We start from the raw sequence: 26,467 nt of genomic DNA, 5'->3' as shown, positions 1-26,467 counted from the left end.
AACAAACCAACTGTAGTATTCCTAGAAGCCACTAAGGTCAATAACTCGAATAACACACCGTCACCCTTCGAACTCCCGCTCTTTTTCACATACACGCACACTCTCTCGGTCACCTGACCACTGTGTATAGTCCCGGATGTCCACAGGACACCACACAAACAATTGTTGCTGAAATACTCATTTTATCACTATAGATGTAAAGATTATTTGGGAGCGTTCGATTCCTTAAATTACGTACATATACATATTGAATGCATATCCTCTATCCCTACGTACGTGGAGTTAATTTTTGTGATAGGCGCTAAGGAAATATAAAATCGATGAGGTGACTCTGTCGACTATGTACACTAGAAACTCGCTGATTGTTAGTTACTTTATTTTCGGACAAGTCAAACTTTAGTTTCAAAGTCCAGCTTACGTGAATTTACCACGGATCAGTCAGTCTCACATTCAAATGATACTTAAAATACACTTAGTCGCTGGGTGACTTAAGTCCCTTAGGCTTTTTGAAGAGGGAGAGGTGAAGTGGTCAAAGTGACTCACCTAGACCCCTCTGTCGTTGTGTGCATAGCTTCCTTGAGGTTCATAGATGCTCACTGAGCCAAAATGGACAACTTTGCTCCACAGACTCGGCTGACTATTAATTCCTTTCCTTTACACCTTGCCAGTCTACATCCTTTCGATGAGTCTATAAGCGATAAGTTAAATTTCAAAGTGAGTGCACAGATTTGAAGAAGCAAGTAACATTGCGTGGCAATTAAGACAGGTCCAATATACCCTGTGATCAAGAGTAATTTTTCCTGTAAGAAGTGGTCACTTGAACTAGGTTCATCTTTAACGTACGCAGATCCGCTAGAAGCGTTGCCTTCTTGTTAATGTTTCCAGGTATTTCGAGCGTGCAGGCACTATATATATATTTCAAGCTCTAGCCTTAACTTTGTGCCACATATTTTTTTGTGTCTTCCTTCAGAGGTAATTTGACATTTTGATGGCCATATAAAGTCTCTCAACCTTACATCGAATCGTGCTTTTGATATGGTTAGTTTATAGCAACTCCTCGTTACTTAAGAGAGAGAATAAGAGGAAAATCTTTTAGCTTCCCGAGATGGAATGAACACAAAAATAGAAGGCTGTGACAGGAGCCATTATTTGGAGCGTTCGACTCCCATGGTGAGCCTATGTTAAGGCATTTTCACTGAACGCTTTATTTTTTAGACTATCTTTTTGCGGGAAATAGGCTACTCCACCCCACATAGTCACGAGTCAAGTTATAAATTATCTAAGCGCTAATCGTGATGGGTCGAAGGGCTTCCGTGGAGAACCCATTTCGCACTCTTAGGATATCATTTATCACACAAATTTCATTTGCTCGAGCCTTTGTCGTGTTGCAGCTCAAGGAAAAGCATGGTGTTGCTTCCTGGTTTTACTGTACTTTGTACCTTTTGTGAACGGAAAATATTAATTAGAGTGGGTTTCAAGTGACCCACGTCTACCCCTCCCCCCGCGCCCTCTTTTATGCGCAGGTTTCTTACGTGTGATGTGTGTTTAGGAATTTGAAATAGGTGAAGCGACTATGTTGAGTCGATCTTTAATACACGTCTGTGTATGCTTGTTCGGAATGTTGCACATGATGTTTTGGTGAAGGAAATTTAGCCAGGTTTTTTTTTCTCTTGTGCACGAGAGGTTTCTGAAAATTCAGTAGATTAGTGAGATAATTTATCATTATTTAACCTCGCTATCAAATGTTATATATATATATATAGTCTCGTTTTTGTTAATACACAATTGGCTGTATATGAAAATTATACATGTTAAATGCGAATTAATTAAGAAATGAAAATGAGAGGGAGTTTATAAACACTCGAAATAATTATTCCGGTGAAAAGTAATTCAGTAATCTCGAAACGTTACGAAACCATCCACGGCTTATACTTAGAAGACGAGTGCAACAAGTGAATAATACACAATGCTTCTTCATGCGTAATGAAGCAAATATGTTGGGAGTCAATGGCTATTTAACAACGCAAATATTAATTAAAATTATAGGGCTTCTTTGAAATGTTCAGCAATACTCGGAAATATCAGTAGAGGATTGAGATGATTGAAATCTTACTCAGAGTTTTCTCCAAACTTCCTTGAAATTTATGATCTTCCACGCAGTCCTCTCTCTTGGTATAGCTTTCCAAACAGTCGGTCACTCCCGACAACAAGAACTACTCCAAGTACACGACCAAGTTCTCATATATATTTACGAACGGTTTTCCGGAACATACCAGAAGCTTAAAATATAACTATTTAAATTTGATCCTATTACATCATACAATACTGTGCAAAAGTAATGCAAAGGATAATCGCCGAATATCGCGGTTATCGCGATATATCGGCGATATTTGAGCGATATTTTAGTATGGGGAGAGAGTGCATGGTAATGAATCGTAGTAGATATGATTATAGTTTCCTTTTTGTTAATACACAATTGACTGTATATGAAAATTATACATGTTAAATGCGGATTAATTAAGAAATGAAAATGAGAGGGAGTTTATGAAACACTCGAAATAATTATTCCGGTGAAAAGTAATTCAGTAATCTCGAAACATCAGCATTTTAACGCTTTGCGGTGGCCAATTTGCAATTTCAACTTAGTTGATCTTACCAAATTACCAAAGAGTGTTATTCATTTCAAAGGTCTCGCCCACTGTCAATTTTCTACCGTTAAAATGACTATTTAAACAGTCAATGAAGCTGCTTATATGCTCGTCGTCGTTTAAGTGTTAATATTTAAGGAAAAAGGGAGAGAATGCTTACAGAACCCCTCCCTATTTACAAGCATAGCCTTCTTATAGTTTATACGCGAATAACTATATTTGAAAATCATATATGAGAAATGCAGATTAATTGAGAAATGAATACGAGGGAGTTTGTTTAGACTGGTGAATTTGAAAGGAAGACATTTATCCGCGGATCCTGCTAAACACTAACTTCCTTTTTAGGTAAGATCTGAATACTTCCAATTGCAATTGGCTAATCAGTGGTAATGCAGGCTCTTCTGATTTGAGGTGCTCTCATTAAATTAAACTGGCGGGCAACTGTATTTTCTATAATGTTTTATCGTAATTTCTCCTTTTTTCTTCTTTTCTATTTTTTCATATCAATTACCATATCTATTTCTCCTTTTTTCTTCTTTTCTATTTTTTCATATCTATTACCATATCTATTTCTCCTTTTTTCTTCTTTTCTATTTTTTCATATCTATTACCACTATTTGTGGTAATAGATATAGTCATCATAGATATTTTTATCACACAATTTTTGAAGCCGCGAACCAAGATAAAACCAATAGTATGGATGATTTTGTTTTAAAAGATGACATAGCTACTAGTGATCTATTTGTAAGACGACCATCTCCATTTTATGTACTTTTGAACTTATGGTTCAGAGAGTGATCTGACTGGCGTTCACGGTGAATATGAGCATTCATTATCGGGGTTAAGCGAGCGTAAAAATCGATTACAACTGTAAGAGCTCGTTCTTGGGTACAGCAAATCAACATACATGTCCAGTACACCCAAACTGTTGCGATTCGTCTACGGTCGTTGACGAATCGTCACACCGGTAATAAAACCGTACGTTAACATACCGGAAGTTGAGGGGTGAGAGCAAATTTAAGAGCGAATTTGAGTGGCATGGTGAGGGAGTGAATGACAGCTTGAGCCTGTTACGTTCTGGAAGCGTGAAAAGGCCGGAAGTCCATTTTCAGAATATTAAATACAGTGCAGGGGCAGAAAATGTACACGAATCGACAGGATTCGCACTCATCAACTCGATTCGTTTTTCGTTGAGTCGATCCGTCTCACCAAAAGTCGATTCGCAAAAGGAGATAATTTAAACTTAAGCGTTTAATTAAGGTATTCAATGTTGCCGAATCGACACAATTCGCACCGGTCGACTCGACTCGCCATAAGTAAAGTCAATCCGTCACATCGGAAGTCGATTTGTAGAAGAAGGCAACAAACATTTAAGCGTTCATAATTCGCACGGGTCGACTCGACGCGCTTTTTAGTTTAGTCGATATCATCGAAAATCCTTCAGTACATTTCATTATATTAAGCTTTAGATTAGGGCATTAAATTTAGACAAATCTACACGATTTGCAATGGTCGACTTGACTCGTCTTTAGTAAGGTCGATCCGTGTCATCGGAAATCTATTCGTAAAAGAACACAATACACACTTAATAGGGCTGTGATTTTAGGACGTTTATATCAATCGATTTTCCTGCGCATATCACTTGGTGCCACAGTTTCTAAAGAAACCTACCCCCTTCATTCCGTAGACCAGTTTGTCTGTTGTCTTTGTTTAATTTCGGTTAAGGATTGCCCATCTTGTGAAATTTTAATGGCTGGGCCTCTTGTTTACCGGTGTTTGGTCATTTTACCAATTTATAGCGAAGGTGCGATAGATATAACGAGGTCGCGGATTATGATTTTTTTTTTGTCAATGAGCGCTATGAATTTTGTCTTCGGATCTCCCTTTATCGTAAAATATATTAGTCATTATTCATAACTGACGTTGCTGTCAACTTTTATTCGCATAAATAATACACACTTGGACGGGGAGGATATACTTTTTTGGGGTAATTTAGTGTTTTTTTATTAAAAACACCTGGTGGAGGCTTATGCTTAGAAATAATTACGCATTCTTCTGATATGATACAATGACGTTAAAGGGAAAGAACGATCTCGAAAAAGTTTACTTATATGAACAGTTGCTTGCTTGCATTGTCCTAACTGGCTATTCATTTGAGCTAAAAGCATATTTGTGCGAATAATTGCGTTCCAAACATCGGCATTTTCAAATAGAAATCCTTTTTTTCTTTGAAATGAACACTGACATTCTTACGTGGCAGCAAATAGGTTTAAAAGTCATAGAATTAAAAGCCTATACCTGCATTCGAACTTGACCACCTTCTGCCGATTTCTTTTTTTTTTTTACGGAACGATACCCAGAAAAAAATTAAGAATAGAACGACCAAAGAACCATCTCCAGCTCTTACACAACAGTTTGCGGCGATACTTAACCGAGAAAAAATACGCACTAAAGATGTTCACAGACAATGAGTATGAAAAATCAAGAAGGGTACAGCTGCTATTTGTGAGTCGCCTGTTCACGTGCACCTGCTTATAGGAATTAATTCCATTTTTTTCGCACTCATCTGGCTAAAGCTGCTTGACTTACATGACGGTTCCTGTTTGGGAATAAATACGTCCTTAATGACATATAAAAATGCACTGATTTTTATTAAATGCCGCTCGTGACTGAACGCTTTCGTAATAACTAATTATAAGTGATACATCAAAGGCCTGATCTCATAAGACTGTTGCAAATCATTTCGGAGTCTTGGCCTTCTATTTTCACATGACTTCTGCAAATAGAAAAGGCGGAGGTGCACTTCAAACTGGAAGGAATCTCGTGGGCCCTACTATAAAGCCTGTGCTCCCTTCTCTCTTCTCTGGCGTCAAATTCTTTTAGCATAATGTTTACAACAGAATAATGAATGCTGATGGTGTGAGGGCCTCCCATGGGCAGACTGGTCCATCCAATAGGTTTCTGATAGTGTCTCAGACGTTCTTCTTTGAGGAAGTATTCTTTGTGCCTTTCAGGGTAGCTAATGGCTTTGTATTTGTCTAAAAGTGGAATTCATTCATTATTGGTAGTTCTCTAGTTCAAATAATCACGAATCGCCCATGGAATATAAAGGCTCCTAAAAAAAAAAACTGCCTTGCGGATTGGTACACTGAATTGTAATCCCAGTGGGAGAGAAGTCTTGTCACACTACTCATGCTAGAATGGAGGAGTGTGAATTGAATTCTGCGAACGACTAAAGTATTTCATTTTAACAGATCTGTTATAGAGGTTACCTTCTCGGACGGTTATACTTGTGTCAGGTATTTGGGCATGTTGGCACTTTATTTTCGCGTTCAACTCATTAGTTTTTGCCAGGAAAGTTTTGTTTCTTTTCTTGTTTCACAAGTGTAGCAAGATGCCTACACTTGTGGGACCAAGTGCAGGCATCTTGCCATGCGAGAGTGCTCAAATCACAACTAATGTGATGAGCTTCGCCTGAAGGCTAAGTGCGTGGCAACCCCAGTGTAAAGTGCTTAATCGCAAGGTAGCCAAAAGGCAAAGCTAAGCGAGAGCTATCTAACTGCAGACAGGGCGCACACTGCTTCGACCTATGTGGGTCTCGTCAGTGCAGTGCATATATAGATATATATATATATATATTTTTTTTTTACTTTCCGGCAACGAGTATGTGAAAATGGGGGTGGAGCGCTGCATGGCAAGCCAAATGGGGATAACCATAAATTAGGAGATAAATCATCTCTGTCCCCATGAACCTACGCCGAAGCCGCTGCCAACCAAAACTCCTCCATGGATCTCACTGTTATTTCTACAGTGTTAAAAAGCGTGTCCACGGGAAAACCGGGCAGAACCAGGGCGATAAACATCAAATCACCGATTTGGCTCAAACTTGGCACAAATGCTAAGTATCATGAGTTAACAAATGTCTAAATATAGTAGATTAAAATATTTAATTCCCTGGGAGATATAGGGTCCCCATGGGAAAACCCCCATTTCCTGCATTTTTTGCATAGTTAATAAGCTGACGTTGCATTGCTACTGTGACAAACATATATAATATATGTTCAGTTTGTCACAGTAGCAATGCAACTATTAATTATTAATTAATTAATTAATCATTTCTTCCCTTACCTCTCACTGGTTTTGACAAAGTCGAAAAATAAGGGTATACACCACTTTCATAAATGGCTGCCGAATTGATATTCTTTTGTTTAAATTCAAATTAGCCTCACTAGCCTCGCTTAGAGTAGCAAAGCCATGACGTCACGTTTCCATGACAGCATTTTTCTCAGTTCTAAACAAACGCTGAGGTCTCGTTGTGTATGGCGCCATATTAATCATGGCCTTATTTTCAATCTCTTCTTTGCTATCTTACTTCGAAGATGAAAAGAAATCTATCGCAAAAGGGGAGAACCACGTCAAATCTGATCATATAGAATGTTTTATGTATAATCAAGGCATTCTTAGAGGCAAAGTTCACGCTAGTATGAGATCAAAAGTCTACGAGGTTACGGTACGTAAGCTCTCTTGTATGTTTATGTTTATATTTTGTGAATCGGTTGGGAATCATTAGATCAATTATAAAAGCTACTCAATAGCTTTAATATCTAAATTATAGGCTCCGATGTATATAATATTGACTTCATATAGTATAGCTCTTAGCGCCTCTAAAATAGGATCCGTTCGATGGCTGTTCGATTGGAGCGCTGAGAACGCCTGAGAGCTCTTTACAACCAACAAAATCACTAAAAGAATAAAAATTTTTCTTCTTCTACTTTAGATATACGTAGATAGTAACTTGAATATCAAGTCGACAGAGTGTGAATGTCCTAAGGGCGCTTTCAAGTGCAGTCATGCCGCAGCTGTGTTCATTTACGCCATACATCATGTTAGTCGTACGGACATCGAATGTCGATGGAACAAGCCAAAAAAGCCAACTTGCCCTGCAGTTCGGGACGTCACTGAGATGTTTCCTCCTCCGAAACAGTACTGTGCTCTATCGAGAGAACCTACGCAAGCAGATCGTTCATCCATTTACCGATCGTTATGTGAATATGGAAAGTTCACAGGACTATGGTGGATTCTGAGCCCTGAACCTGAACCGGTGACGTTACCAATGCTTACAATCGAAGAAATAATTTATTCTGATGGCTTCCTTCAAGCCCATGGAAAGGAAGATCAGCTCTCTTTTTTTAAGGAAAAATGCAAAATCCAAAGTAGTACTATACAAGAAATAGCAAAACTCACAGTGGGTCAAAGAGAGAATCCAGCATGGTCAATGCTTAGAAAGGGAAGACTCACAGCTAGTAATTTTGGTCCTGTCTTAGCAGCCAAGAGAGTTTCACAATCACTCTTGAAAAGACTCATGGGCGAGTATGATTTATCTGGAGTCAAAGCCATCACATGGGGAGTCAACAATGAAAAGGAAGCTGTGAATGCATTTGAGATGTCACATTGTTTAAAAGTTGAACCAACAGGAATTTGGTTTGAAGAGTCAGGTATTCTTGGTGCCACACCTGATGGTCTAGTTGATCAAAAAGGTATTTTGGAAGTAAAATGCCCATATACCTTTAGGAATTCAACCATAGAGGAAGTTATAGAATCAGAATCATTCTATTTGGAGAAGCGAAAGGACAAAATTGAGCTTAAGAGGGATCACAAGTCTGGGTATTGGCATCAAATTCAAGGACAGCTCCATCTCACAAACAGAATGTATTGTTATTTTGTTGTGTGGACTGTCAAGGGCCACGTAACTTTGGTCATTCATAGAGATGAGGAATGGAAACCTAATCTTGATATTCTAAGAAACTTTTATTTCCATCATTACTACCCTAAAATGATTGAGGGGGAATTATTATAAGTGTGAATACATAAGAGGAGACATATACACTTGTACTCTTTATATTTATTCTACCTTATGTGGAAATGAGAAATTAAAAAATAATGTTACTGTTCAGCTCTGTAGAACAATTGAAAAGATTGAAAATTATTAACTGTTAATGATTCTCTTCTTCCCTTGTACAGTTAGGATTATATGAACTAGGAAAATAATCATAGAATATCATAGTTGTTAAAGTTATGAGGAATAACCTATATCTATCCATCTATCTCAATTGTTGGTAGACTACTTTTCCAAAATAGAGACAGAAACTAGAGTGATGCTTTCATGCCTATTTAAGTAAGAATCACACCCTAAGTAAAGAGCAAAAAGTAGAAAAAAAAAAGAATTGAAGAAATTGCCATAACTTATTGACTTTTTATTACTGTAACTATTGAATCTTTGTAGTCATCGAAAACATGACTTGAGCCTCTCTTGAGAATTTTCTACTCAAAAAATACATTTGTACAACCTTCCTTGATTAACGGAAACTGCAAATTAACAAGAGCAGCACAAAGCTGAAAAATTTTTTCAGAATAGCATCTTAGGTAAGAGGGAATAAAACTCAAAATCTTAAAATCCTTTAACCTGGCGTTAGCCCTCTCTACATGGATTCTGCATTTGGCAATCGACTTAGTTACTTTTATTTCATTTTCAGTAAATTTACCATTGTTTAAGAATGGGGGAATATTTACAGACACACCCCTCGGAACTATATCTTGGATTAGAAAGCCCTTGTCAGCAAGAACAAGATCTCCTGGATAAAGGTGTTTCAAAAAACCAGACATTTCCACTATAGTCTTATCTGAAGTTGATCCAGGGTAAAGGTTAGAAACATATGTTATGACCCCATTAGGTGCCACACCAACGAGTACTTTAAATGAATTCATACCTCTGTATGAAGAATAAGTTGCACTTTGATGACTCATTAGGCCAGGGGTTGCAACTTCAATGTCTGTGCAATCTATTATGATCTTACAAGAACTGAACTGTGTAAATGATGACGGCAAACAAGTCTTATTTTTCTCCCTAGAAGGTACTGTTGACATCAAAAAAGTGAACAAAATCTCGTGCAAGAGATGAATAAATGTAATGACAATATTAGATATAGTAGTTTCACTGCATGAAAATAACTGAGCTATATGAAGGTTCGTGTAATTCTGTCTAATCTTCATTAAAGTTATGAATATCTGGTCTTCAAAACTTATTGATTCCACCTTCCAGCCATGAAAATATATTATTGAGTCTTTGAATCTTAAAGTATAAAGTACAACTGCATCAAATACTTGCTTAGTTGGAAGACCGGTTTCCATGCGTATTACATCGTCACTTAACGTAGACACTGAGTATTTTTCTCTAAAATATTTTGACTTCTCTTCATGTTGTTGAAGGTCATTTCTCAGCTGCGTTACTTCTGCTTCAAGGATTATCTCCGAAGCAGTTAAATCGTTGAGTACGTCCCGTTCTTGATCTTCACTTTCGTTGCTCTGCAAGGCTTCTCTCATTTTTTCGATGTCGACTAATTCCTTGCCATCTGTACTTTTTTCCAATTTCTTCTTCTTCTTTGGTGGCGGTTTACTGCTAGAAGGGAAAAGTTTTCCTTCGTTGTGCTTAAAAATCTCTGGCCCAAATACCTTCTCGCCATTTCTGAAATGGCAGCTGCAAACACGGCTGTGTTTGCTTGGTTCTCGATCTTCTCTCCTATTGAAACATATAGAGATGTGGAATGTATTTAGATCAGAGTTGGATTTTGTTAGAAGTAAATCGAAACAAGCGTCAATCCAACAAGTACCATGTTTATTAGTCCGAAAGCCACAATACTTTAGTTTAGCTGCGATATTCTGGTTTTACAGTATATATGTAAGTTAAAATACAAACCTTAATAATCTTCTCCATCGATCATACTCAGATTTTTTCTTTTCTTTGCTCGGGAATGCAAAGAAGCGACAGCAATGACTCTCAGACTGGTGATTACATTCGGGTGCGAAACACTGAACCATTTCGCCTAATTCTCCAATATTTTAGATTCTGCAAGATATTATGGCCTTATCCTTCTACTTCCAGCATAACTTGAATGTACCACGAGCGTCAAACAAGGAGTTCAAAGTCTGTAAAACGGAGCTTCACATGACGCTTGCGTCCGCCATATTGGATAGAACAGTTTGTTTAGAACTGAAAAAAATGCGGTCATGACAACGTGACGTCATACTTTGCCACTCTATGCCTTCTTTAGAATTTTCAACTGGAGAACGAGGCCAGAAAGGCTAATTTAGATTTAAACAAAAGAATATCAATCCGGCAGCCATTTATGAAAGTGGTCAATACTAAGGCTCAATATCTCCGAAGACCAACCTTAATATAAACTTAACCGTTAAATTAGGATATTCAATGTAGACGAATCGACGCGATTCACAGGGGTCGACTCGACCCGCTTAAAGTAAATTCGATCCGTCTCATCGGAACTGAAGTCGATTCTAAGAAATTTACAAATTTAAAACAGTTAAAACTAGCAAATTTGTTTACTTTTTCGCAACCTCACAAAACAAAGGTGTCGTCCACTGTCAATTTTCTATCGTTAAAATGAATATTAAAACAGTCAATGAAACTGCTTATCAGTTTACGTACTCCGTTTTAGTGTTAATATTTATGGAAAAAGGGAGAAAATGCTTCTTATTGAACCCGTTAAATTATGATTATGATTTTGTCAACTGGTCGTTAACCCCTTCAGTTTGTCAGGGCGAATTGACAAAGGGATAACGCTCGAAACGTCAACTCCGAAACTCTTTAAGGTGGCTAATTTGCATTATCAACTACGTTGATAAAACCCTAATTAGCCATTTTCTAAACGAGCGGCGGTCTGGGTACGATTTGCCACCATAAAGGCTCTTGGGATCGTCTGGAGGGACAACGTGAAGGTAAACTAACATGGCGCACTATAACTGCTGTATTCCAGGCTGCACTAATAGTTACAGAAATGCACCTAACCTTCAGTATTATAGAATTCCTAAAGACCCTTATATACGTAGAAAGTACGTGGTTCTTATGAGGAACGAGACGCTGAAATTAGACTCTACGAGTACGGGGATTTGCTCAGCTCATTTTGATGGAGGAGAAAAACTTAGCAGAACACGCTTGCCTTCAAGGTTTCCATGGACAAAACCGACAGCTCCACGTAGAGAACTCAAGAGGGCCAGTTTTGAAGATACGCAGAAAATGGAGCAAACCAAAAAAAGAAAAACAACACTTGCTCAGTTACCACTGGAAGCGAACTTTAGATTTGAAGAACAGTCGGAAAATAATTATGTTAATGCTGGCACCAGTACCAGTGTGGAAATACAAACATTAATTACTGGTGACCGACTAAACAGTTTATATAACAGAATACAAACAAGTGAAAAAGAAATTGTTAAGTTAAAGGGAGAGATCCAGCAGTCGGAGAACGAAAACAACAACATGAAAGAAGTGAACAGCAAATTACAACAGTGGTAATTTGAGCAATTTGAGCAAGTGTTGTTTTTCTTTTTTTGGTTTGCTCCATCTTCTGCGCATCTTTGAAACTGGCCCTCTTGAGTTCTCTATTTGGAGCTGTCGGTTTTGTCCTTGGAAAAGTTGAAGGCAAGTGTGTTCTGCTAAGTTACTCTCCCCCATCGAAATGAGCTGAGTAAATCTGCGTACTCGTAGAGTCTAATTTCAGCGTCTCGTACCTCATAAGAACCACGTACTTTCTACGTATATCACGATCTTTAGAAATTCTATAATACTGAAGGTTAGGTGCATTTCTGTAACTGTTCGTGCAGCCTGGAATACAGAAGTTATAGTGCGCCATGTTTGTTTACCTTCACGTTGTCCCTCCAAACGATCCCAAGAGCCTTTATGGTGGCAAATCGTACCCAGACCGCCGCTCGTTTAGAAAATGGCTAATTACCCTGTTATACTCCTCTACCGACGCAGCACCACATTTTGTTTAGAAACGCACCTCCTTTATTCAATTGTGATAGATATAGTTGTACTGTTGCTATGATAAAATCAGGAGCGAAATTTTCTAGTTTCCACTGACACATGAATTGTTTTATGGTAATTTCACAAGCCTTCTCTTTTCAAGCGGATTAGTACAAAATAAAATTTGAAACACATTTAAGTAGCAAAGCACAACACAAATATACAACAAAGCTCAGGAAGTACATCCTGCCTCTTCTAATGCAAAGCGAATAGCCACATGCAGCTTTCATAGCGTTAACTCGCTCCTTCTATAGCTTACGCATATCCCGGAAAGCGTTACCTTCTAGATAATGCTTCTGGTGCCAGGTATTTTGAGCGTATTGGCACTATATTTTCAGGTTATATTGACTATTTTTTCCTCAAATGTTTTTCTGACTCCCTCAGAAGTAAATGGATTTTTTGATGGCCATGTAATATCTCTAAACCTAACATCAAATCGTGTAATAGATATATAGCAACTCCTCGTTACTTTAAGGAGGCAACAAGAGAAAAAAAATCGTCTACCTTTTTCTCCCTTTTTCGCAGATGTAAGTTTAACATGGATTATTAGAAAAATAGGGGAGAAATGGCCATTGACTTTTCTGGGAGGGAATGAAAAAAAAATGAAAGCCTGTAATAATTTCTTCTTTCAATAGCTGACAGATTTCGATCGCAGACGGTTGCAGACCGAAAGAAGAAGTATCCGTAATCGGCGGGATTAGCTACATATCAGTGATTTTTTCGTATCTAAGAAAAAAAAACACTTGGTTTACCTTGAGACTGCAATGTTTTACATTCCCGGAAAAAAAGGCTGTGTGGTTTATATATTAATTTTTTTCCGGCAGCGAGCATGTGAAATACTTTAGCTTTTGCATCCTCTTTCTTTTTTTACGAAATTTCATCAGCCCGTCCCTTCGTTGTGTTGCAGCTCAAGGATTGGTTACATTTTATAAACAGAAAGAAAAGTTTTAACTAAAGGATGCAGACGGTTATCATAGGATTAAAAGCCATATAATTGAAAGCCTATACCTGCACTCGAACTTGACCACCTTTTTTATGGACGCACGAAGAATAAAATGGAGAATGAAACGACCAAAGAACAATCTCCAACTTTTACAATGCGGTATAAGACGATACCTAGAATAAATACGCACTCAAGATGTTCAAAGACAATAATAAGTATGAAAAATCAAGAAAGGTGCAGGTACGAAATGCTTCGTTACTTACTTATCATCTTATATCCGGAGCACCCTCGAAAAATAATTGTTAATCTTTCTACGGAAAGGTTGTCTTCAGTTAAATCCGAGTGTCTGATTGGTTCGTACTTGGTCGGGATTTTGCCATAAGGATCGTTCCTAAGCCAGTTTTAAATCTGTAACTAAAACTGCGGAAAGTAAACCTGTAAATATTATCATTCTTTTCAAAGAAACTACCAAAAGAGACACTAAACCACTTATTATAGTAAGGAAAACCGCAACGAAGACGATCACTCATTCGTATTTTACTTTAATCTCAAAAACCACTGAAATTGACATTAGCAAAAGCCGGAGGTTGTTGTGCCTGTGAAAGTTTCAAATGACTGAAATATAAATAAATAATAATGAAATAAACTAGTGGGTTTCATCGAAAACGCTTTCGTTTAAACAAATAGAGCTGTTTGGGAAATTAAAGTAGCAGTTGTAGTTACAGGTACAGGCGAACGTACTAAAGACATGTAAGAGAGATCTACATTCAACTGATAACAAGAAAGACTTCTTACACGAAAATTGTAAATGAACCGGTCATGTTAGACGGTCTCAAATATTATATTTTCAGCGCCTTCGATTGATCGCCGTAATGAATCTTTAGCGAGCCTTGGCGCAGCAAACAAATTACAATTTTTTCGATTTCAACTCCCTTTGTAAAATTCACCATCATATGAGCTTAAACGAGCTTAATTCTGTTCATGAGAGATATCTGACTTGTTGATAAAACTGCAACTATATGAAATGAACAAATGTTTTCTTATTTTGGTTACGGACACCCGTTCTTAAAGGCACAGAGAATCAGAAAGGTGGAATGGCAAAAAAAACAGTATATACAGGCAAAATTCTCATCCAAGCGAATGATTGCCAAAATGAAAAGGCACCGTATGTGGGCGCAAAGTAAGTGTGAATATTTTCTTCACACAACAATCACCTGTATCGCTTCATGCTAATTAGCCTTAAAAAATCCAACCAGTCTTTAGACTCGCCGGAAAAGTATCTTACAGAACTAATCTGCTACTTTGTCTGGATAGCTATCGCAGTTTTTGACAATTCTGAAGGCGAGGGCGACTGAACGAGGGCGACTGAAGAACCACGATCATGCTTCGTAAGTCAGCAAACAGCATACAACTCCAAACAAAATGACTTCACCACACCGCTATTCATTACGACGTGGACATTCAAAGGATCAAACCTAATAAACAATGAGATGTATCAAGGATTTTTTGTAACTCAGAACCACGCAAAAACACCAATATTGTCATCGAACTCACTCGACTAACATATCGAGGCGCTTGACAGCCTAAAGTTGATGACCACTGACCACTGTGACGTCGTCAAAACGCGTTTCCACCGTGTCCTTCAAATGACTAAAAAAAACAGCCAGAGAAGCTGATTATTTGCTCGTCATCGTTTTTGGTGGGTTCTAAGAGAAAAGGGAAAAATGCCTCTTGTTGTAACTATTGAAAGCAGGTGCGGTGGAGAGGCGTGGGCTAACCACCATACTGAGTGCTGCGGCCTCTCTGCATTCATAGCCTCCCTAGTCTATACACGCTTGTGAAGTTGAAATGGATGCCGATAACTCCGCAAAATCTGCTAAACATTAACGTCCTTGTTGTCCAAGGTCCACGTTCTTCCTATTGGCCCACCAGTAGCAATACAGGCTGTTCTGTTTAGAAGAAGGATATCGATAAGGTAAAAAGTCGAAGTGATTATATGAATTAGAAGAGACAAGTAACTTGCGTGGCATTTAAAGTAGGTCCAATCGATCTTGTGATTGGTTGAAAACTTTTCCCGCGAGAAATGGTCACGTTAACTCGGTACTTCTTTGTCGTACGAAGATCCTCTAAAAGCATTACGCTCTCTGACGGTTTCTAGCGCAAGGTATTCTCAGCGCGTTGGCGCTATATGATCACGTTGTATTCATTAGTTTTTTGCCGCAAGCTTTTTTTTGTCTCCGTTTAGAGGAAAATTGATCTTTTGATATCTCTCAACCTTACATAAATCAAATCGTTTATCAGATATGATGAGTAGTACGAGAGGGACAACGAGAGCAAAGTTCTACAACCTTTTCTGCTCCCTTTTTCGCGCATTGAAGTTTAACATTGATTATTCGAAAAATAAGTGAGTAATGGCGGGTGACTTCTCAGAGATGGAATGAACACAAAATTATAGGCTGTGATTACTGATCATTGTTTCTTTCATTAGTTAACAGTTTTCAGTTGCAGACTGAAAAAAATATATATGATCCCTATTTGGCAGGAGTAGCTACACATCAGTGATTTTTTCTTATAGACGCACGCCCAAAAAAATGGAGACTAGAACGACCAAAGAACAACTTCGATACTTAAGCGAAAAGAAATATGCACTCAAGATGTTCAAAGTATGAAAAATCAAGAAGGGTACAGCTGCGAAATGCTAGTCTCTGGTTCACGTGCAAGTGTTCGTAGGAATTCAGTCTTTTTTTTTTATGCCTCTTGCTAAAAGAGGCCCGAAATCACAATGTTCGGATGTTTAAGTATCTGCTATTGTAAGTCCCGGATGTAACCCATCCGGGGTAATGATAAAACGCGGCGCAGGTTGCATAAATTAATCTATTCCCTTTGGTAATAAATGTCATTTTTTTCGCGCTTACTTAGCTAAAGCTCCTTGACTTGAGACGGTCACCGTTTGGAGATAAATCCCTCCTTACTGCTATCTTAGAATGCTCTAATTTCGGATTAAATGCCGCTCGTGACCCCACTGTTTCGTATTAACTGATCTATTGAATGCCTGATCTCATAGGACTATGGCAAATTATTTCGGAGTCTTAAGGTGGCTCCTACCAGTTTGGAGGTCAATTTCTTGAATTTTAGTCGCTCTTTTATTAAGGGAAAATAGTGCCTTAGTTATTCTACAACGTGAGCAGTGCCAAGGAGATATTCACCGTCGAAACCGTCCTTTTCTGCAAGATAAGATACGAGCAAATATCAGCGGAGGAGTCAAGTTTGTGTACGCACTCGCAAAAGAAGGACGAATTTTGGAGGGAAATCGCTTTTATAAAAAAATTTAAATCGTTTAAAAGTTCACAGCATAAAGTTGAGCAAAAACTAATGACCTTAGTCACTGTGTTTACAATTATTGCATCCTTCAGGGGCCAAATTGGTTAATCCTACGTGGCTTCTTGAGAGGCCAAATTGAAAAAAAAATCCCAAAGTAGAATTCACAGGGGCCAATTCAGATTTTGGAGGGGTCGAAATGGTGCCTGTCCCACCCGTTTTGGCTCAAATAGTCCAAAACGAACCTTAATGGGCCAAATTGGTCCCCGAGAAACTGGGGCCAATTTGGCTTTTGGGGTCAGTTTGGCTCTTTTCATTTTACAGCGTAAGCTGTACATATTGTCATCGGATTTCCATTTATCGCAAATATACTCGGTGATACACTCAGTGTACTGTGTCTTCATTTTCTTAAAGCGCAAGCTATGTTGTGCTATGCTGATTCAAGCAACTTAGTGTAAAAGTACAACTTACAGCAATAAGAAAATACAAATAATAAATGTTATTGTTATTGTTAAAAATACTGTACAATGACACAGCCTAATGTATTTATTGCACTTGCGTGGTTTCTAAAGCCAACAAATACAGACATAAATTCCTGTTCCGTTTGTTTGCCCATGAGTGCTATTTTTTGTTAATTTACTTAGAGCGTATTTCATTGAGTTAAACTAATTTAAGCTCATTAATATAAATGTACAACAGCAGCAAAAGAAAAAAAATCACTACAATGCCACAACCCAAATGTAATTATTGCATTTGCCTGGTTTCTAAGGTCAACGAATGCAGACATGTATTTCTGTTCCGTTGTCTGTCGATGCGCACCATACATTTAGTCCTTGGATTTCCATTTATCTTAAAATGTATTAGTTTCGTTGTTGCAGCGAAGATAGCGCTACTGCACTGGAAAGTATTTACTGGGATGATCATCCTTTGCAATTATCCATAATGACATTGCTGTTAGCATTTAATAACGTTAAATTATTATCCAACTATACTTCGTAGAGTACAAATAACGCCATAGACGAGTACAAATATCACGCGGTATTTGTACTCGTCTATCGTAGCCGTACCAGTTAAACAAGTTTTCTCGCTTCGCGCAAGCGAAGGATTGGATTGTAGTTACAAAAAAAAAAAAAAAAAAAAATGGCGGACAATTTGAATCATATTTCCGACAACGAAGAGTCAGAATGGCTGGCAAATATTCATCAAAGTTTATTAGATGAATCGAACGAAGAAAAACAGCTTGATGACCAGAAAATTTCTTCTTTTAGTGAAGAAAATAGAAACAGCAACACGACAACGCGCCAATTCCGTTCCGCTTCGCATACTTCTGTCACGCACTCCCTGTAAATAAATCTCCGCGAAATTCGCCCGCACTGAAATAACAGTTTGGCGTGTTGGATAATAAATAACTTATTAGACGTTTTGTTGTGTAGCATCGCTGAGTATTTTTACTCCTCATTTGTATTTTGACTCACCCAACGGGCTCGTCAAAATACGGCACAACTCGTAAAAATACTCAGCGATACTACACAACAAATAAGATATATATATATATATATCTATATATATCATATATATATATCACCTTAGTTGTGATTTGAGCACTCTCGCATGGCAACATGTCTGCACTTGGTCCCACAAGTGTAGCGCCCAGGCAATGGTTTATTCCAGAGCTTGGCCCAGTGTCTGCACTGCACTGATGAGACCCACATAGGTCGAAACACTGTCTGCAGTATATATATATATATATATATATATATACACTTCACACTTGGTTCCTGAATACATATTCAGTTAAAATTGGTAATCCATCATAAAATAAAAACTTCGAGAAGGTAATGTATTTTTTATCCATGATAATGAATCTCAGTATTTTTTTATTATTATTTATCGCGTCACTCTATGCACTACACATTGGATATGAACGTATGTTTGATAAGAGCGAATATAGACAGTAATACACTCAGTTTCTTTTTCCTTTATTTTCTTAGAGCACATACTATTGTGTTAAATTGACTTAAGCAACTTAGTGTAACAAGTTGTATCTATCGCACTTGCCTGGCGTTGAAATACATTTATGCTTCGTTGGCTCTCGATACCCACTGTACATTTTGTCCTCGATTGTCCATTTGTAGTATCATGTCTTCTTTGAACACATCTCATCCAGTTTTGGGGCTACCTCGATTAAAATCTTTTTGCGAGACGCTCTCGTTTCGAATAGTCTCGTTAGCTTAAAAACCAACAAATTCATAGTTCCGACCTGTCAATCAGCAATGCGGAATCAACCAATCAGAAGGAAGCGTGCGGCATGCTGCCATCTTGTCCCACAACTTTTTTGAAAACATGGAGGCGCGAACGGCGGAGTGTCCAGCCCTTCAGACAATTTGGCGAAAATTCCAGACCAGATTTCGGTTTCCAATCTTCCAGATCATTCTGATCTTTCACAGAAGGTTTTGGAAAAGGGTTTGAACTATTTTATTCAAGGATTTGTTCATGATATTAAGATTTGCCACGCTCCAAACACTGGAGCTAGTGCACCTTCTGGTACAAGAGTTGATGCGAAATGCTGGCGATCAATGAAAAAACACGAAGATCCGCACAAACTGCATCTAGAAATCAACGACAACAAGATATCAGAAGCCGTGTGTACTTGCAAAGTTGGGTAGGTTAAGGTTTTTTCGTTTTTTTAATTTTAATTTTGATAATAAAGCACAACATTATTTTCAAACAACAAACATATGAAATACATATATATGAACTGCGGTTATGAAGCGTATATGTGCACGATCCTTCGCAATAAAGCACTATTTAAGCAATAGTGAAAATCAGACCTGAAAAAAATTCAGGCCTGTACGGGATTCGAACCACTGACCTCTGCGATACTAGTGCAGCGCTCTACCAATTGAGCTAACAAGCCAACTGGGAGGAGGCCATTGAATTAATTCGACATAAACCCGTAAATGATAAATCAAACAACAAACATATGAAATACATATATATGAACTGCGGTTATGAAGCGTATATGTGTACGATCCTTCGCAGTAAAGCACTATTTTATGAATATAATTTAGCTCCATATTACACATAATTTAGCTCCATATTAATTCGACATAAACCCGACATAAACCCGTAGCTCAATTGGTAGAGCGCTGCACTAGTATCGCAGAGGTCAGTGGTTCGAATCCCGTACAGGCCTGAATTTTTTTCAGGTCTGATTTTCACTATTGCTTAAATAGTGCTTTACTGCGAAGGATCGTGCACATATACGCTTCATAACCGCAGTTCATATATATGTATTTCATATGTTTGTTGTTTGAAAATAATGTTGTGCTTTATTATCAATATTAAAATTAAAAAAACGAAAAAACCTTAACCTACCCAACTTTGCAAGTACACACGGCTTCTGATATCTTGTTGTCGTTGATTTCTAGATGCAGTTTGTGCGGATCTTCGTGTTTTTTCATTGATCGCCAGCATTTCGCATCAACTCTTGTACCAGAAGGTGCACTAGCTCCAGTGTTTGGAGCGTGGCAAATCTTAATATCATGAACAAATCCTTGAATAAAATAGTTCAAACCCTTTTCCAAAACCTTCTGTGAAAGATCAGAATGATCTGGAAGATTGGAAACCGAAATCTGGTCTGGAATTTTCGCCAAATTGTCTGAAGGGCTGGACACTCCGCCGTTCGCGCCTCCATGTTTTCAAAAAAGTTGTGGGACAAGATGGCAGCATGCCGCACGCTTCCTTCTGATTGGTTGATTCCGCATTGCTGATTGACAGGTCGGAACTATGAATTTTGAAATCGGCTGTCATTTTAATCAGCGATCTGGTGCTCCTAAAAATTTTGATGAGACTTTCATTGAGTGCTTTGTGAACATTTCTGACTGCCCGGTCTTAGGGCAATCACCCGACGATTGCCAATTGTCGGGTAATGCATGAGGTACATGGCCACAGCGTATGAACGGTGGGCAAGACGCCTCTTTTGTCGTCTGTTTAAAACAAAGCATTTCCAAATTGTTTTCTCAAGTATATATGACGATAACATAAGCAATTGAAGGTTATCGTTCTCCCGTTGAAGATTAGATTTTCAAAGTTATCTGTAATTCTCGTTTATTTTGTTTTTTACCTTTTTTTATTTTTGCGTTTTTTCATTATGACGTAGTTACAGTTTGGTGTAAGTATCCTGAATGGAAAAACAAAAACACAAACAAATAAAAACAAAAATAACATGTAAATGCTCCCAAATTGATCTAATATTGGTAGTTAGACTGTGACGAATCGTTTTCATACCAAGAGAATTACCAACCTCATCGCATTGATTTGTCGATTTGATCCAATACGCAATTAAGTCAAAATGCATGATCTTTCTATAACACTGAATTGACACTGTCGCGTCAGTTACAGCTTATTACCAATCAACTGCTAACAGGTCGTCCAATTTACGCATCTAGTCCCCTTAGAAATCTATGCTCGCGGCCCTGTTGCAAGGTCTAACTCGATCGCAAAGGAACGAAAAATGTGACTGGAAAATTTTGAAGGTCGGCCGCGCGGACGCCATATTTTCAAATTTGATCACTTACTATGAACGCACAGAATGATGCCCATCTAGTACCCCCTAGAGCCATCAAAATATATGTGCAAACGACGGATTCTGATTGGTTTATTGATTTCCAAACTATAGAAGAACTTTGAGGAGAAAATTCTGCTTAGTAGGGGAGGTAGGGGGAAAAGCGTTCTCGCGCGAGCTAATCGCGAGGTTCGGGCGGTTACGGGTGGTTAGGGAAAACGAAAAATTTACTTTCGCGCTGAAGATTTGATCCAACCACTCCTTCGTAACAGGGAAAGTTACTATGATTGTGGCAGTAACACAAGGCCATCTACGGCGTGACTCACTAGACAGCATAGGAATAAAAAGAACGCAACCTTTTAATAATCTTATGCATATATGGTTATCCTTATGTCCGAGTGTCCCATCAGCGCATATTAGCTTTTATATGCTTATTTCTATGCTTATATCGCAAGTAAATGCTTAGCTGAACATTGCAACAATAGTTTTTCGATAAACAAAACCGCACTATTTTGAACTTTCTTTCCACAAACCTTTACGGTAATATCTTGGAGCAGTGATTACCTTACACTAACTCCTACTAAGACCATATTTTCTGTCTGAGGCCCAATTTAATTTCACATTACAATCCTCAAAACGCTCATTTACCCGAGTCCAACACTTCTTAGAACGATTCATACCTTAGCGGTATAGAAATCAAACGTCAATTTCTATTCACGACACGTAAATTACATTGGCTTATCCAATTCACGAGTTGGCTTATATATTCATACTCGATCGTAATTCTTAACTTTTTTTTTTGTTTTCAGAGTTTAGCAGCGGAGATGAAGGTAACTATTTGTGGTAATAAATCATAGAAATCTTCATTTAACATAGCTTTACAAGTAACACAATTAAGGCTCTACTTAGTTTTTATGGGTATTTGCTAAATTGAATGAACTTGATTATCACACCAACAACACACACACACACTCACAAACAAACAAAAGAAACAAAAAAAAAAAAGAGAAAAACAAACAGGAGGAAGGTAACTATCTGTGTAAATGAATAGTGGAAGTTTTCATTACCACAATATTTAAAGAGTTAAACACTAAACCCTTTAAATGACTATCAATTCCTTCCCCTTTAAACGTGGTATACATCCGTTACATGAGCTTAAACGCGACAATTCAGCTCTCTTGTTATCATATTTGGTAGTTAACTATCAGATATTGAATGAACTTGATTATCATACCAACAGCAGACATTCACACCCACAAACAAACAAACTGTAATATTCCTAGAAGCCACTAATGTCAATAACTCGAACAACACACCGTCACCCTTCGAACTCCCGCTCTTTTTCACATACACGCATACTCTCTCGGTCACCTGACCACTATGTATAGTCCCGGATGTCCGCAGGACACCACATCTTCCTCTTTCTCAGTTCATAAACCCTGACATAAATTTCAAACAGAATAGCATGAAAAATGTCAACAATGTCAGATCGGGTAAATAGAAAACTGTAAGTACAATGCGATAAAAGTCAGTGTACCTTGAAAACCATAACCACCATCAGGTGGTGACATAGTTGCTGAGTCCCTCATGAGGTCGGGTGAGTCTCCCTGATCTCCTTGGTAGCAGCTGTGGCTGGATAGGGCTCCGGTCCTCCACTGGCCGTACACTGGCTCCCATCTCTGGGCTGGGTGTGAGTCCTTGTCCACACCCTTGTTCACAAGGTACTTCTGCAGGCTCTGCAGGGCTCGGTCCCTTTGGCTCTGTAGCTGGTGTAACAAACTGCTTGACATGCTGAATGTTTCGCTTGTATTGCACGCGTTGAGGTGACTTTAACTGGACTTGATCCCCATGACGTGCTGTCGCCTAGTATGGCTCTTTCTCGTAATGTGGTGAAAATTTATTCTCCTTCCTCCTCTCCAGTAACACAAAATCTCCTTTTTGTATGCATTTCTCTGCTGCCTGATGCCTCTTGTCGGCATGGTCAGCCCCAACTTGTTTTTTTTTCTGCATCGCGATCTCTGGCCCGCTCATATCCCGGGTCCTCAGATTCTTCTAGATCAGCAACCTCTGGCAACTTAGTAGACAATTTCCTCCCGATTAACAGTTGTGCTGGGCTCTGGCCAGTTGTTACATGCGGAGTGGAACAGTAGGCCAGAAGATACTTATTCAGCTCTCCATTCTCTCTCCTCAGCATGGGCCACTCTCAGTGTTTTCAAAAGGGAACGATTTTTTCTTTCGACTTCCCCATTTGCGCTAGGCCATAGTGATGTGGTCAATCTATGCTCGACGTCCATTTCATTCAAGTATTCTTCCATTTCTGCGGACACTAGATTGGGTCCGTTGTCCGTTCTCAGGGTATTAGGTACCCCATCTCTGGAGAACTGTTTATCTAAACACTTGATGATCGTCTCAGAAGTGGTAGATTTAATGTTGTCAACTTCTACCCATCGGCTGAAGAAATTCACCAAGACCAGCAGATATTCTCCTGTTGGCATAGGCCCAAGTAAGTCCAGTACTAGATCATGCCATGGCCTCTCTGGCATCCTGGTTATTTTAACAGGCGGAGTGATTGTCTCCTTTGTGACCAGTAGGCACCCGTAACACTCCCGGCACTTCCCTTCCACAGCCTTGTCAACTCCTGGCCACCACACTTTAGACCTGAGTCTCTCCTTCATTTTGACGATTCCCTGGTGACCTTCGTGTGCGAGTTCCAAAACCCTTTATCTCAGCACTTTGGGTATCACAACTCGTGTTACACGTAGTATAACTTTACCAATGAACGTCAATTCGGTTCGCACCATCAAAAATGACCGTGCGCCCTTCTCCCAATTTCCACTAACAAGGCAATTATGCACGGCTTGTAACTCTTCATCCTCTGCAGAGGCACTCTCTATTTCCTGGATCTTAATGGCTACGGGGACTGCTTTGAGAGCAACCATCCGGACATGTTCATCATCATAACGACATTTCTCTCATGCTTGGAGCGTTGTCAGACGTGACAGGGCACCAGCAATGTTATCTCGTGATGCGACGCAGCATACCTTGTAACTATATGGTTGCAACCGCAACACCCAGCGTTCAATGCGTGCTGATGGCTTGGATCCTCTGGAGTAAATCACCTTTTAAAGCGTCGTGATCTGTCACCAAGTCAATGGTCTGCAAGACGTTCAAGTATTCGTTGAACCATTCGCACGTCCACACTAGTGCGAGCGCTTGTTTTTCTATCTGACTGTATCTCCTTTCTACGCTGCTAAGGCTCCTGCTGGCGTAACAGACGGTTCTGCCCACACCTTTCTTCTCCTGGACTAGCACTGCACCTAGCCCCACCGGACTTGCATCAGCTATCACTCGAGTATGTGCCTCTTTGTCAAAGTATGCCAGAACAGGCGCCTTGGCTAACTGCTGTTTCAGTTCCTGAAATGACGCGTCTTGCTCACTCTCCCATACAAAGGGTACTCCCTGCCTAGAGATCGCTCGTAGAGGTTCTGCAATGGTGGCAAAGTTGGGAACAAAACGTGCACTGAAGCCGACCATCCCCAGGAAGCTCCTAACCTCTGTTGGTGTGGTTGGGCGGCTTGATTCAAGTACAGCACGGACTTTCTCTTCGGTTGGACCGATACCGTACTTTGACACTAGAAGTCCCACGAAGACTACTTTGTCCATCCTGAATAGCCCTTATCGCATTTGTGTCTGCAGTGCAAAGGGTCCGCGGAGTTACAGTTTCAGGACGAGGCTATCGGGTCAACGTTTCTCGAGAAACACCAGAAACACTCCATGTCTGACCATATAACTTTGGAATCTGCGTATTTTTCTGCCGAGGAAAAGGTTAAAATTCTTAGTCCTGGCATGACGAAAGGAAGATTGAAAGAATGGCTGTCATTTCGGAAAGGAACGGCAAAATTTTGTGGCGTTTATTCATGACTACGGTTGTTTTTCCTTTATCGGCCTTTTTAAGAGGCTGTCTCTGTAAGAGCGGTCCGGTCGATTTTGCTTGAGACAAAAATTTCCCTCATTTCTTGTGTGTTGTAAGACATTTGTGTGACTATACTAAAACCACAATCCGTTTGATCGGATCTCTATTTTTCAGAGTTTTACGGAAATTAAATTTCACTCGAGCAAAGGCCTATCGTGACACTCTTCAAGACTTTAATTTGAGACAACTTTGGAGGGCAATTTAAAAAAAAACTACGGAACTTAGCAAAAAACAAATACCCCAGCCATGTATATTAACTCTATCTTATCCATCGAGGTGAATTTCGTGAACATCACATTTCAATCAAGGAAACAAGAAGACTTCAATGACAACTTATTCGTTCGCTTAAGTCACACACGCGAAAACCGATCAAATTCAAGGTAAATTTTTGAAAAAGTGAGGCGTTCTTAACTGATCCAACTAACACAGCTAGGAAGTAGATGCCATAGAAATGGTAACTACAGAAAAAACTTTGCGGCCCGACCTTTGTGAAAACTTTATAACTCCGCGAACTTACCTGATTCTCGGCAGTCTTCAGCTTTGGCCGCCATTTTGAGGGACTCGTCAACACTAAGGGTTGCAGATATAAATCGAGCAGTTAGATCTAAAACCGTCAGAAATACATACGGAAGCAATTTAAATTAACTTTTCTTTCAATTCAAGCGGTAAAATTTGCAATTGTTTGTTAAACTTACCATTCCTACATTCCCATGCGTCCATTTCTTCCGACAAGTCAAGCACTACAACTAGTGTTCCAATTCCCCTCGTCGATGTCACCATAAGAAATAACCTGTGTCACCCAAGCTTAGACTTGAATGTGAAGTACGAATCACATAACACAACTGCTTCATTTTCGAGGCGATATCACGCTGGTTTTTTGATTTTCTGATCGACAATAACGGCGATCACGAAGTGATATCGATCGCCATGTTTACCTCATAAACGAACAGCTGACCAGCCGCTAAGTGAAAACAGTACTGCTCAGTGACGAGGAGGAGGGTATGGGGTGGGTGCGGCAGATTATCAGATTTTTGGGAACATTCGAATATATTCATTAAAGTATCATAGTATGCATTACGATTCTCAATCTTTGTGCAAAAGCATGCTTTGTGTTGCAGATCTAAACAACTTTTGTTTTGCTCGG

At 39.0% G+C, this 26,467-nt stretch overlaps 3 protein-coding genes across 17 annotated transcripts in view; 2 read left to right on the top strand and 1 right to left on the bottom strand.

Annotated features, from left to right (window-relative positions):
• The window catches only part of LOC148718519 (uncharacterized), a 677,830-nt gene that overhangs the window by 536,499 nt on the left and 114,864 nt on the right, over positions 1 to 26,467 (top strand). For all 15 annotated transcript variants that reach the window (XM_088740223.1, XM_088740224.1, XM_088740239.1 and 12 more), the window contains one exon: positions 22,160 to 22,180. In XM_088740223.1, the coding sequence (XP_088596349.1) occupies positions 22,160 to 22,180 (21 nt within the window). The remainder of the gene's footprint in view (positions 1 to 22,159; positions 22,181 to 26,467) is intronic.
• LOC148718522 (uncharacterized) lies at positions 6,717 to 9,726 on the top strand. Its single transcript, XM_088740243.1, has 2 exons — positions 6,717 to 7,158; positions 7,426 to 9,726. The coding sequence occupies exons 1-2, from the start codon at positions 6,985 to 6,987 to the stop codon at positions 8,503 to 8,505; spliced, it is 1,254 nt and encodes a 417-aa protein (XP_088596369.1). The 5' UTR covers positions 6,717 to 6,984; the 3' UTR covers positions 8,506 to 9,726.
• Positions 8,436 to 10,688, bottom strand: LOC148718521 (uncharacterized). Its single transcript, XM_088740242.1, has 2 exons — positions 10,402 to 10,688; positions 8,436 to 10,224 (listed from the first exon to the last, which is right to left on the bottom strand). The coding sequence occupies exons 1-2, from the start codon at positions 10,521 to 10,523 to the stop codon at positions 8,970 to 8,972; spliced, it is 1,377 nt and encodes a 458-aa protein (XP_088596368.1). The 5' UTR covers positions 10,524 to 10,688; the 3' UTR covers positions 8,436 to 8,969.

The sequence above is a fragment of the Stylophora pistillata genome, chromosome 12, assembly GCF_964205215.1.
Source record: "Stylophora pistillata chromosome 12, jaStyPist1.2, whole genome shotgun sequence".
Lineage (NCBI taxonomy): Eukaryota > Metazoa > Cnidaria > Anthozoa > Scleractinia > Pocilloporidae > Stylophora > Stylophora pistillata.
Note: the sequence above shows the minus strand (reverse complement) of the source record. Positions and strands in the feature narration are given on the sequence as shown.